The sequence below is a fragment of the Epinephelus lanceolatus genome, chromosome 3 (assembly GCF_041903045.1).
Source record: "Epinephelus lanceolatus isolate andai-2023 chromosome 3, ASM4190304v1, whole genome shotgun sequence".
NCBI lineage: Eukaryota > Metazoa > Chordata > Actinopteri > Perciformes > Serranidae > Epinephelus > Epinephelus lanceolatus.
The window spans coordinates 8,339,205-8,351,770 of record NC_135736.1 but is presented as its reverse complement, the minus strand read 5'-3'; the positions used below and the strand labels follow the sequence as shown (position 1 = coordinate 8,351,770).

The 12,566-nt window shown below is 40.9% G+C and overlaps 1 protein-coding gene across 7 annotated transcripts in view; it reads right to left on the bottom strand.

Moving 5' to 3' along the window:
- Nucleotides 1–11,373: 11,373 nt before the first annotated feature.
- The window catches only part of slit2 (slit homolog 2 (Drosophila)), a 122,698-nt gene continuing 121,505 nt past the window's right edge, over nt 11,374–12,566 (bottom strand). For all 7 annotated transcript variants that reach the window (XM_078164322.1, XM_078164303.1, XM_078164310.1 and 4 more), the window contains one exon: nt 11,374–11,856. In XM_078164322.1, coding sequence (XP_078020448.1) covers nt 11,764–11,856 — 93 coding nt within the window. In that variant the 3' untranslated portion in view covers nt 11,374–11,763. The remainder of the gene's footprint in view (nt 11,857–12,566) is intronic.

Sequence of the window (12,566 nt, the reverse complement as noted above, 5' to 3'; positions counted from 1 at the left end):
GTAGTAGACCATATAAAATACACAGTAAATTACTGTATGTATTCAGTATTGGGATGTCTTGGGATGAGAACTGACTGTAAAAGAATGGGGTTCCTGCCACCTAGTGTCACATTTGGCTTTTGCGGCCAGATCCTCAACCCTTTAACATTCTGAGTGACTGTTTGGTAGGGCACATTTGGAGTCACTTTCTCTGTCTAAAAAGTGTTGAATTTAACTCAACCAGACTGAGCTATCTCTACTATTCGGTTTAGACGTTATGCTAAAAAAGAATCAAATTCAAAGTTATAGTTCAAATGTCTGAAGTTAAGGTAAGACAGGAGGACAGGAGGAGTTGCTTCTGTAATAGGAAGACAGGATCCTTCCTATTTTTGAAACTTCAGTTCAGACAGAACAAGTAGTTAGAATATTTGTCTGTAATGAGGCCCCGGGGCTGGAACATTTTATGGAACCCGCCACATAAAGTCTGAACATCTTCAGGCTGCTCTACATCTGAGAAAAGGCACAAAACACGCAGTCAGTACAAAGTTGGTGGATTTAATAATGTAAACAAGAAAATGTTTGTGGGTTAAATTCAAACAACATCAGAGTTTCGCCTGACTTCAGGTAGACAGTGTTGTCGTCTTACCTGTCGTTGGTAGAACAGGATGTAGACAGTTCGCTGATGCTTCTCGCAGATAGAGGCCCAGGCTGTCTCCGTGACCTGCAGTCATTATAGCTAAGCCAGTAGTCAGTGGGGTCATCCAGCTCCGCCTCTGGGTGCATCAGATCACACACGTAGTGTCCTAACAGAGGACAAATCACAGTTAGATCAGGTGTCAACATGTGGAGGTTATGAAAGTTACCTGAAGTCATACAATAGAGATTCTGAGAATATCAGGAACATGACACATTTTATAGTGTCTCATGTTTTCCTAAGAAAACAACATCTCTTATAAAAAATGTTACAATAACTACAAGGATGTCTTTCTGAAGCAATATAAGAAGGTAGCAGAATGTGATAAAAACCTACAAGAGCAATAAATGCTCATCACTGAACTGATCACTTTCACTGAAAATAACAACAGATGTAACAAAACACTCACTCCTCAAAAGCTCCTCAGCTACAAGAAGGTGGGAACTGTTGATAGATGTTACTCCCTCTAATGAACAGTTCTATATCTATAATGTATCTGAGGACCTGATAGAGGACAATACACTGTGACAGTGTGATGATCAGTGTGTGATCATCTCACCTCTGTTCCCTCTGGAGCCCAGATGACTGATGACACTCACCAGACTGTACCAACCATCAGCCTGAGGAGGAACAACAGTGGTTAACTACACACACTGAAGGCCAGAACACACAGATCAAATGTTGACTTTGTATCTGACCTCAGGTCAGTTGTTTCTTACTTGGCTGGGGGTCAGCAGCAGCTCCCTGAAGAGGACAATTCAGCTTCTCCAGCTGCAGAAATGGAGTGAAGTGAAAACGCTCCAGATACAGCATCAACCCAGGAAACAAACACAAGAAGAGGATGAAAACATTTGAGCTGTCACCACTAGGCAGAGCGCCTATGTTAGATGTGATGTCACTCACCTGGGCAGGGTGGTGAAGGAGGACTGCTGGCTGGATATGTTGTCACCACAGTCACATCTGAAGTGCAGCTCTGTCTCCTGGACAACAGCACAGAGACAACATGCTGTGAGTTACACACTGGATAACACATCACCACAGTGTGTGAGTGTTTGTTGGTGGGGTGATGTCATGGGAAGGAGGACAGGTGGATTTTACCATCAGGTGATCCTGAAGCATCTGCTGGACTGAACCTCAAGGCACCAGGTTCAGGGACAGGTTAGTAAAGTCCACACCTCCACATTAAAGGGGCAATACACATAAAATTACAGCCACATAGGTCATGATAAAAGCATGAGTGGGCCTGATGAATTTTACATCTCATTGAAATTTAATAAAAAAAAGAATTACATCACAAACCACAATAATTAACAATAAGCACAAAAAAATCACATGCATTGTATTGAGGTGGTGGCAGATGTTTCAGAGACAGACATCTAAAAATATGAGCTCATATAACAAATTAGCTGCATGTTTCAGTATCTCATGAATGAGAAATATGTTTCATTTCGAAGTGACCTTTTGAGGATAAACAAGGACAATGTGTGTTTTGTTTTGTTTTATGAATGTAACTGCAGCTTAAAGTAATGGAGAAAAGGCTCTTGGTTGAAAAATGTGTCTCAGGCAATTGAGTCACAAGTGGACAGTGCCAAACACAAGTGTAAACAAGAACCAAGACATACAGTGATCCGATCACTCAAACCACTTGCTGAGGTGGTCTGGGACACATTTGACCCACAGACTGTATAAAATAATGGACGTAGCCACAGTCAAGCCATCCCCCATCTCTGATGAGTAAACAGATCAGATGACTGTCTCGTTTAGCACCAGATGCTTCCACAGTGATCAAAGACACACGGCATGGTCACTGTTGGGCATTTTGAATCAGCCCTGGTTAAACCATGCAACTTAAAAAATATATGACCTCAAGGAAACTAGCTAACACTCCTTTGTTATTATGTGTTTGTTGAATGATTGATTGCTGTGCCAGTATTATTGTATGAATACTTATGGTACACATTTATCCACTATATGTAAAAATGGTTACTGTATGTTTACACATTGCTGGTGATGCTTAATGAGCTATTAAGTGAATTTACCTGCTGACATTCTTGATCCATCTTTATCATCTGCTGAACAGTTACCTGGGATGATTCATCCTGTAACCTGAACAAATTCTGTTGATATGGACTCACATTTGCACGGCCACTGATGAATTACAAATAAAGAAGTAGCTACAGTCATTTAAAGGGCAGTTACACTTTAATCACTCCACACACATGCAGTCCTCTGGCTTAATTAAACCAAAAATATGCTAAATTTCATTGGTTGCTCTTGACGTACTCAACATTTAGTTCAGTCAGGAACACTTTTGTCAAAGACTTTATTTCCATTTGCAGTATTACATTTGTTGGTATGGCTCCCCGGGCCTACGCAGAAAGCCTGAGGCGAAGGGAGCACACCTCTCCTCCATTTCAGGTGCCTGCATGGAAAGCTTTAAAGCAGAGAGAGCACACCTCTGCCCTTCCATGTTACTACATGGAAAGACTAAGGCAGGGAGAGCAGCAGCAAAGACCCTCCCAGGAACAGAACAGAGCAGCATCAATGATAAGTCAGATACAGCATGAAAAGGAGGAGCTGGGGTGGAGGCGGGTTACAAAGCGGCTTGCAAAGGAAGCAGCAACGGTAGGCAGGCCAAAGTAGATTAAAAAGGGCACCATGAATTTTTTATATACTTTATGAGATTTGCCAATTGGTTGGATAGAAAGGATTCATGTGATCTATCAGCTGACTCCCTTCCATCACAAAGCTCCTCCATCAGTTGATTGGGCTGTTAAAGATCAGCTGATGTGGCTGGGATGTGAGATGAGCTTGACATTGAAGGAATTTAGCTTAAATGTGGTTTACAATGTTACACATCATTTCCCTGTGTTTGTCAGTCACCTTCTGTCTACTGCAGGCTTTACTAGGCCTTTAGCTGTTGGAGTTGGGTGCATCTCCAGCTGCAGATTTCCCTCCTAAATGGGGGAGCAAGCATCTTGTAGTCCCCTGGTTCCCATGTCAGGAAAGCGAGCCTCAGTATTCTTGACCAGGAAAGGAACCCCTCTCCCCCCTTCCCAAACTTGCTTAGGAAAGTCAGCAAGAACCGCAGGCATCATTTATGATTCCAAGACATCTCTGGCCTCTCTTTACGTCCTTCAGGCACCCACCGGCTCATGCTCTCTGACCTTAGACAAAAAAATAAGGACATAATAATAAATTGTGGACATATATTCTATAAAGATATTACATTGTATAAATCAATCTGTAACCAAAATACAGTAAGCTATTTGCTATTCAATGTATATTAGAAAACTATCACTAACACTTGTGCCAGAGTCTTTAGGATATTTAGAGACTATTTACAGCTGGTGAGTGATACATAGTTTGTATGCTAGCAATCATTTAGCCTACAGCAGCAGGGCAGTGTATGTGAGATTAACTTAAATCAATTACAGTGCCCATGTTGATGAGAAACAGAATACACTAAACTGGATTTACATTCATGTGCATGCTCCACAACAAAGGGAGTCAAAAGTAGCATATAGGATCAGGATTAAAAATGTCCTAAGGAAAGTTAAATGTTTACTAAAGAAATGTTCAGGCATGGTATCATATGTACTGCTAATTTTGCACCTCAAGACTTTCTTGAGAAAAAAACAATTTCAGGGAAAATGCCAGTATGGCTGTGTTGTAAACAAAAGCAGTAACATTGCAGGGACAAGTATGTGTAAAGGGCTACGTCTAGCTCATGTGGAGCAAGCACACCAATCACAAAACCAATCATGTATTCAAATGCGTGTTTCTAATTCAAGTAGATTACAAAAAACATCACTCATCTCGCAAACTTGAGGAATATTAAATACGTTACAAGCACACTGGCACTGGACAAAAAAGCTCCTCACCTGTTATGTTCCTGAAAATAATTAGAGACATCATCCCCATGGGTTTGCCCCATCATCTTTTTCTTCTGCTGAGTTTGTGGTGGATGGATTCTATAAATGTTGCATTAACGCCATCTGCTGTATAGTCCCCTGCCCCATCTACTCCAGCACTGCCATGGCATGTGTGAAAAGACGCAAGATGGAAATGTTCCTTAATGTAGTGCATGTGTGAATAGTGAAAATCACTAGGGGTGTATGAAAGGTAACCTCAGTAATTTACCAGGAATTCAATTCAATTCAATTCAATTTTATTTATAAAGCCCAATATCACAAATCACAATTTGCCTCACAGGGCTTTACAGCATATGACATCCCTCTGTCCTTAAGACCCTCACAGCGGATAAGGAAAAACTCCCCAAAAAAACCCTTTAACGGGGAAAAAAACGGTAGAAACCTCAGGAAGAGCAACTGAGGAGGGATCCCTCTTCCAGGACGGACAGACGTGCAATAGATGTCGTACAGAACAGATCAGCATAATAAATTAACAGTAATCCATATGACACAATGAGACAGAGAGAGAGAGAGAGAGAGAGAGAGAGAGAGAGAGAGAGAGAAAGAGAGAGAGATGCAGGTAATGACAGTAGGTTACAACAACATTAATGAAAGTAATAATATTATAGTTATAGTTCTGGCTACTGTGGTACAATATGTTGAAAGTATATATTAATATCAGACAGTATACTTGTGTGACAATAGTCATATGTGTATAATAACAGTAGAAGTATGACTAATGACTAATGATGGCAGCAGCAGCAGGAGGCATCTGGCAGGACCACGGCAGCAGCACAACCACACACGTCACGCTGTCCAGGCACCGCTGCGATATGAGTTAATCTGAGAGACAGTGGAGCACAAAGGCTCCGGAGAAGAAACCGAGTTAGTGACATCCAGAATGGCCGAGTTAGCAAGATGCAGTAATAGAATACGAGAGAGAGAGAGAGAGAGAGAGAGAGAGAGGGAGCCCGGTGTATTATAGGGGGTCCTCCGGCAGACTAGGCCTAAGTCAGCCTAACTAGGGGCTGGTACAGGGCAAGCCTGAGCCAGCCCTAACTATAAGCTTTATCAAAGAGGAAAGTCTTAAGTCTAGTCTTAAATGTGGAGACGGTGTCTGCCTCCCGGACCGTAACAGGAAGATGATTCCACAGGAGAGGAGCCTGATAGCTGAAGGCTCTGGCTCCTGATCTAATTTTGGAGACTTTAGGGACCACGAGTAACCCTGCGTTCTCAGAGCGCAGTGTTCTGGTGGGATAATATGGCACTATGAGCTCACTAAGATATGACGGAGCCTGACCATTTAGAGCTTTATAAGTTAACAGTAGGATTTTAAATTCAATTCTGGATTTTACAGGGAGCCAGTGCAGAGAAGCTAAAACAGGAGAAATATGATCTCGTTTCTTAGTTCCTGTTAGTACACGTGCTGCTGCATTCTGAATTAGCTGGAGAGTTTTTAAGGACTTACTAGAGCTACCTGATAATAGAGAGTTACAGTAATCCAGCCGTGAGGTAACAAAAGCGTGGACCAATTTTTCTGCATCTTTTCGGGTCAGGATAGGCCTAATTTTCGCAATATTACGCAGATGAAAAAATGCAGTCTGTGAGGTTTGCTTTAAATGAGAATTAAAAGACAAATTTTGATCAAATATTACTCCGAGGTTTCTTACGGTAGTGCTAGAGGCCAGAGCAATGCCATCTAGAGAAACTATGTCATCAGATAAAGAGTCTCTGAGTTGTTTGGGGCCAAGAACAATAACTTCAGTTTTGTCTGAATTTAACATCAGGAAATTGGTGCTCATCCAATTTTTTATGTCTTTAAGGCAGTTATGGAGTTTAGTTAATTGATTACTTTCTTCTGGCTTCATCGATAAATACAACTGTGTATCATCCGCATAACAATGGAAATTTATAGAGTGATTTCTAATGATGTTACCTAAAGGAAGCATATATAGAGTAAATAGGATTGGTCCGAGCACAGAACCTTGCGGAACTCCAAAACAAAATTTGGTACGTAAGGATGATTCATTACGAACGTCAACAAATTGAAAACGATCAGATAAATAAGATTTAAACCAGCTTAGTGCTGAACCTTTTAGGCCAATTAAGTGATCCAGTCTCTGCAGTAGAATTTGATGGTCAATTGTGTCAAACGCCGCACTAAGATCTAATAAAACAAGAACAGAGACGAGTCCTTTGTCTGAAGCAATCAGAAGGTCATTTGTAATTTTAACTAGAGCTGTCTCAGTGCTATGATGCACTCTAAATCCTGACTGAAATTCCTCAAATAAATTATTATCCTGGAGAAAATCACACAGCTGGTCTGCGACTACTTTCTCAAGGATCTTTGACATAAAGGGAAGATTAGATATTGGTCTATAGTTGGCTAACACCTCTGGATCCAGGGTGGGCTTTTTTAGGAGAGGTTTAATTACAGCTACCTTAAAAGACTGCGGTACATAGCCTGTTAATAGGGATATATTGATCATATCTAATATATGAGTGTTAACTAAAGGAAAGACCTCCTTAAGTAGCCTAGTTGGGATGGGGTCTAAGAGACACGTTGATGATTTAGATGAAGAAATCACTGCGGTCAATTCTTGAAGAGAAATTGGGGAGAAGCAATCTAAATATATATTAGATTCTACAGCTGTGTTTGAGGTTAGATAGGTAGGCCTACCATCTGAGGGCAGGAGGTCATGAATTTTGCCTCTAATAGTTAGAATTTTGTCATTAAAAAAGCTCATAAAATCATTACTGCTAAGGGCTAAAGGAATACAAGGCTCAATAGAGCTTTGACTCTCAGTCAGCCTGGCTACAGTGCTGAAAAGAAACCTGGGGTTGTTCTTGTTTTCTTCTATTAATGCTGAGTAATAGTTTGCTCTGGCATTGCGGAGGCCCCTCTTATAAGTTTTGAGACTGTCTGTCCAGATTAAACGAGATTCTTCCAGTTTGGTTAATCGCCAATTCCTTTCAAATTTTCGCGATATTTGTTTTAACCTACGGGTTTGAGAGTTATACCAAGGAGCAAACTTTCTTTGCTTTGTTAACTTCTTTTTAAGAGGAGCTACAGAGTTGAGCGTTGTTCGCAGCGAGCCTACGGCGCTATCAACAAAATGATCAATTTGGGAGAGGTTAAAGTCGGCACGGGAAACCTCTGTTACTGAAGGTATTGGTATTGAATTTAACGACGAAGTAATCTTTTCCTTAAATTTTGCGACAGCACTATCTGATAAACATCTAGTATAGTAACTGTTGCTGAGTGGCGTGTAATCGAGTAAAAAGAAATCAAAAGTAATCAGATAATGATCTGATAGCAAGGGATTCTGTGGAAAGACTTTTAGGTTATCAATTTCAATTCCATACGTCAGAACTAGATCGAGGGTATGGTTAAAACAGTGAGTGGGTTCATGTACACCCTGACTGAAGCCAATGGAGTCTATTAATGAGATAAACGCGGTAGCCAGGGAGTCATTATCAACGTCGACATGAATGTTAAAATCGCCTACAATAATAACTTTATCTGATTTAAGAACTAAACTGGATAAAAACTCTGAGAATTCAGATACAAATTCAGAATACGGGCCAGGAGCACGGTACACTATAACAAATAAAAGTGGCTGCGAGGTTTTCCAGGTCGGATGTAAAAGACTAAGAACAAGGCTTTCAAATGAATTATAATCTAGTTTAGGTTTAGGGCTGATTAACAGACTAGAGTTAAAAATGGCTGCAACTCCCCCTCCCCGGCCGCTGCCTCGAGGAACGTGGGTATTATTATGACTGGGAGGAGTGGACTCATTTAGACTAACATATTCATCTTGACACAGCCAGGTTTCAGTGAGACTGAGTAAATCAATATGATTATCTGATATTAATTCGTTTACTAACACTGCTTTAGACGATAGAGACCTGATATTTAACAGTCCGCATTTAATTCTCCTGTTTTGTCTTTCTGTCACAGAAGAGGTTTTAATTTTTATGAGGTTGTTATGCACAACTCCTCTTTGTTTAATTTTAGATTTAAATAATTTAGGTGGTCGGGGGACAGACACCGTTTGTATAAAACTATGAAAACTATGGCTGGGTAACTGAACTAGAAGCTCAGAGAGGCGTTTAGGACTGCAACTCTCTGTCCTGGTCTCAACTCTGGGTTGTCAGGGATTTAAATTACTAATAAAATTTGCCAGGTTCCTAGAAATGAGAGCAGCTCCATCCAAAGTGGGGTGAATGCCGTCTCTCCTAATAAGACCAGGTTTTCCCCAGAAAGTTTGCCAATTATTAACAAAACCCACATCGTTTGCTGGACACCACCTGGACAGCCAGCGGTTAAATGATGACATGCGGCTAAACATGTCATCACTGGTCAGATTTGGGAGGGGTCCAGAGAAAACTACGGAGTCCGACATCGTTTTTGCATATTCACACACCGAGGCAATATTAATTTTAGTGACCTCCGATTGGCGTAACCGGGTGTCATTGCCGCCGACGTGAATAACAATCTTACTGAATCTACGTTTAGCTTTAGCCAGCAGTTTTAAATTTGACTCAATGTCGCCCGCTCTGGCCCCAGGGATACATTTGACTATGGCCGCTGGTGTTGCTAACTTCACGTTCCTCAGAATAGAGCTGCCAATAACCAGAGTTTTATCCTCAGCGGGGGAATGATATGTGAGACCAAGCGGCAACCTCCAAGGCTGAAAAATGAAGCTAACGTGGAAGTGGCAGTTCCTCAAATGGCCACTTGAGGCTGGCTCCAGAGGCCAGTTAAATCCCATTGCGCCCCAATGTTAAATTGCCCAACTTTACAGCAGAAATAAACATGTTTACAACCTGGTACATGAAATGGTTTTGGTCTCTATTGCTCTATTTTAACATTCATGACAACTGTACGGGGGATGAAATTTTATACTGTATAACTCACCTGTTTACACTTTAATTAAGGAGCTGCTGCTTTGAGTGACAGACTGTCTGCTGGAAGTGTCCTCAGCTTCTCAGTCAGATCCACCCCTCGCTCCTTCACAGTGCCAGCCTCTCACCCAAACATGGTCACCTCTGGCTTCAAAAAACCAAGACGGCAATGGCCAAAATTGAACTCAGGCTTTAAAATGGGAGTCAACAAATCTATGGCTGATATCATGGTAGCTACGTCCATTATTTTTACAGTCTATGAAACTGACTGTAAGGGGCTGAAAGGGGGTAAAGGTGTGGATGAAGACATGTTGTACAGACCTTGCTGTATTCTCCATTTTATGCAAAGTATCTTTAAAGAATAATGGCAGATTACTGTCCATGTTGTTGCGCTTAACTACAATAATCATTCTCTTCAGTATGTAGATGGGAATGTTTCTGACTTGGACCTCTTAGTGTGACAAAACAAAACAAAACAAAACAAAACAAAAAAAAAAGCGAAAGTGAGGAGTGTGAGGTAAATATTGTGTTTAATAAACAAACATCAGTCAGGGAACTGACATTAGTCTGGGGATGGAAAGGGGGGGGAATATAAAGCACAATGCACATGTGTAGAGGTGGGGGGACGTATTTATCTGTTACACAAGGTGCCCCCGTACAGTAGGAGCAGGAAGTTCTATATAACATACAGATCAGGATCCAAGTCTACGGTACAAAAACTTAGCAGCAACATGTTAACATCGGAGACCAAGGGGCTAACAAAGTAGTTTCATTTAGAAAAAGTCACAGTATTCTTTAAGCATAAATTTGTTAAAAAGGTAAAAACAGTTCTAAGCATCCTCTAGGGTCAATGCTACTCACAAGATCTGTGTGTGAAATACATAGGTAGGGAAATTATCTATACATTTATACTCTAATATAAAGACCTTCTGGTAATGGCACAGTACAAACTCTCAGGAAACGCGACAAAAATATACAATGTCTTCACGTCACATTTGCAGATTAAAATGTAACTAAGGTCTCTGGCAAGCACAATAGTTTCAGTGATCAAAAAAAACAACTTCTCTTCAACCAAAATAAAGGACACCATTTTGTTAGTTCAGCTATCTTGACAGATTATGTCTTTTTAATACAAAAATAAGGACAAATATAAATTAATATATATTAAAAGAATCAGATTGATACATAGGGGATCTACTGAATAAGTACAGGTATTTATGATACAATAAATACTTGTCATTCATGACTGGGGGGTAGATAAACAGAGAGTACTGTATTTAACCTGGCAGGTATTATGTATAACACTTCTACAGGTGAGAGCATTTGGATGTGTGTTTGTGTGTGTGTGTGTGTTGTTCAGTAGCTGTAGAAAATACCACAATTTTAAACACAGCTGTGTGTAGGATCGTGCACACAGTCTCAGAGGGTACAGGAGGTCTGTTGAGGGAGTCTGCAGACTACAGTGGTGGTTTCTTGTGTCGTAGGGGGGGTTATCACTGCCCGCCATCTCCCGTGCCTTAATGCAGCTCCTCCTAGTGGTGAGTCTGTGATACTACCAGTTAAGGTTACTCCTAAAACACACAACTCACAGACAGGAAGCAGGAAGTCTACAGGAAGTGGTCAGCCGTCAGTGACCGGCCAGTCCTCCAGGGAAGAGACAGTGTGGCACACCATTGGAGTCATCATGACCAACAAAAAGAAGTAAGGAAAAAGTCAACTCGTGTTTTTTTTTTTTTTGTCTTTTTCTCCACTTCATAATAAAAAATAAGTCTGTTTTTGTACTTTACAATACAATTCAACATCCCCACCGAGGAAGCATCAATCATCAGTCCAGCACTGACAAAGAAAAGAAACTCTTTTTTAGTTGTTTCTCTTGTGGGGTTTTTTTTTTTTTTGCCTTTTTTAAGGGTTTTTAAAAAAAAAACAGGGATGGTGGGGGGACGGGTCTGTGGAGGGTGAAGGGTTTTTTTCAGAAGGAATTGGAACCTTGGACAAGGAGGACGGGGATCAAGTAAGGCGGGCAAGAACATAAAACATATCTGAAGGGGAGGAAATCTGCCAAGGGTGTTGTCTCTTTTTTTGTTTTGTTTTTTTTTTCTCTTTTTTATGAGGAACACTTTGTACAGCCACACTTGACCACTTTCTCCACTTCCTGGACAAAAGAAGAGCCGTCAGTGCACTGGAAGGTGTATTTCCTGCGTTTGCTGCGGAGGGGGGTGCAGCAGGTCCCCTGTCCTTCTGCTCCCCCCGGGCAGCTACCTCGACACTCTAGGCGGGAGACCTTCTCCTGGGTTTGGCACGCCGCGTAGCCTTGCTGTCTCTGGTAGACATCTCGGACCCGTTCCCCTCGGCAGGCCACCTCTGCAGGCATGAGAAGGGAACAGAAGCATTACAAGTTATTCACGTTTTGCTATGAAGCAACAGCGTCATAATGACAAAAGTGATCTTAATGTTGAAAAAATGAAACAGTAACTCAACAAATCAGGTGACTGTAGAGACGACACGAACAGGATGGTAAAATGAGACAAAGTGAGGGATACCACACTGACAAAATCCCTTTCTATAAACAAGCAAAATATTCTGAAATGTTGAGAAATTTGTTTGTTACAAATATAAGATTTGTGAAACTAGCATAAAAATCAGACCACTATAAAATACAGAACTTTAAACTTGTCAAAAATACAAACTATGAAACATTCAAAAAATGTTTTTCAAACTAAAATAATTTGTCCTTTAATCCAAACGTAGGAACTAATTAGAATTGTTTACGTGAATTCCTCTACTTCTATATGTACTACCAATACTGGTACCAACCAACAGTTAAACAGGCTGCTCTCATAAACTGTTTGTATGTTTTCCTACAAAAGGTATTGCACCCTTATTTGTGCATATCTCATGTAGTCATGAGCCAATTATTACCCATGTGTTTTGGAAGGCTGCGATATTGTGACCAATGCGCTGACAGGAGTAAACAAGGATGTGGTCCCGAGCAGTCTCTAAGGAGGCAGGTTAGGGTTGAGATGGGCGTCTGGTACTGTGTGAACTCTGAATGAACTTTGCATACTTTTAAG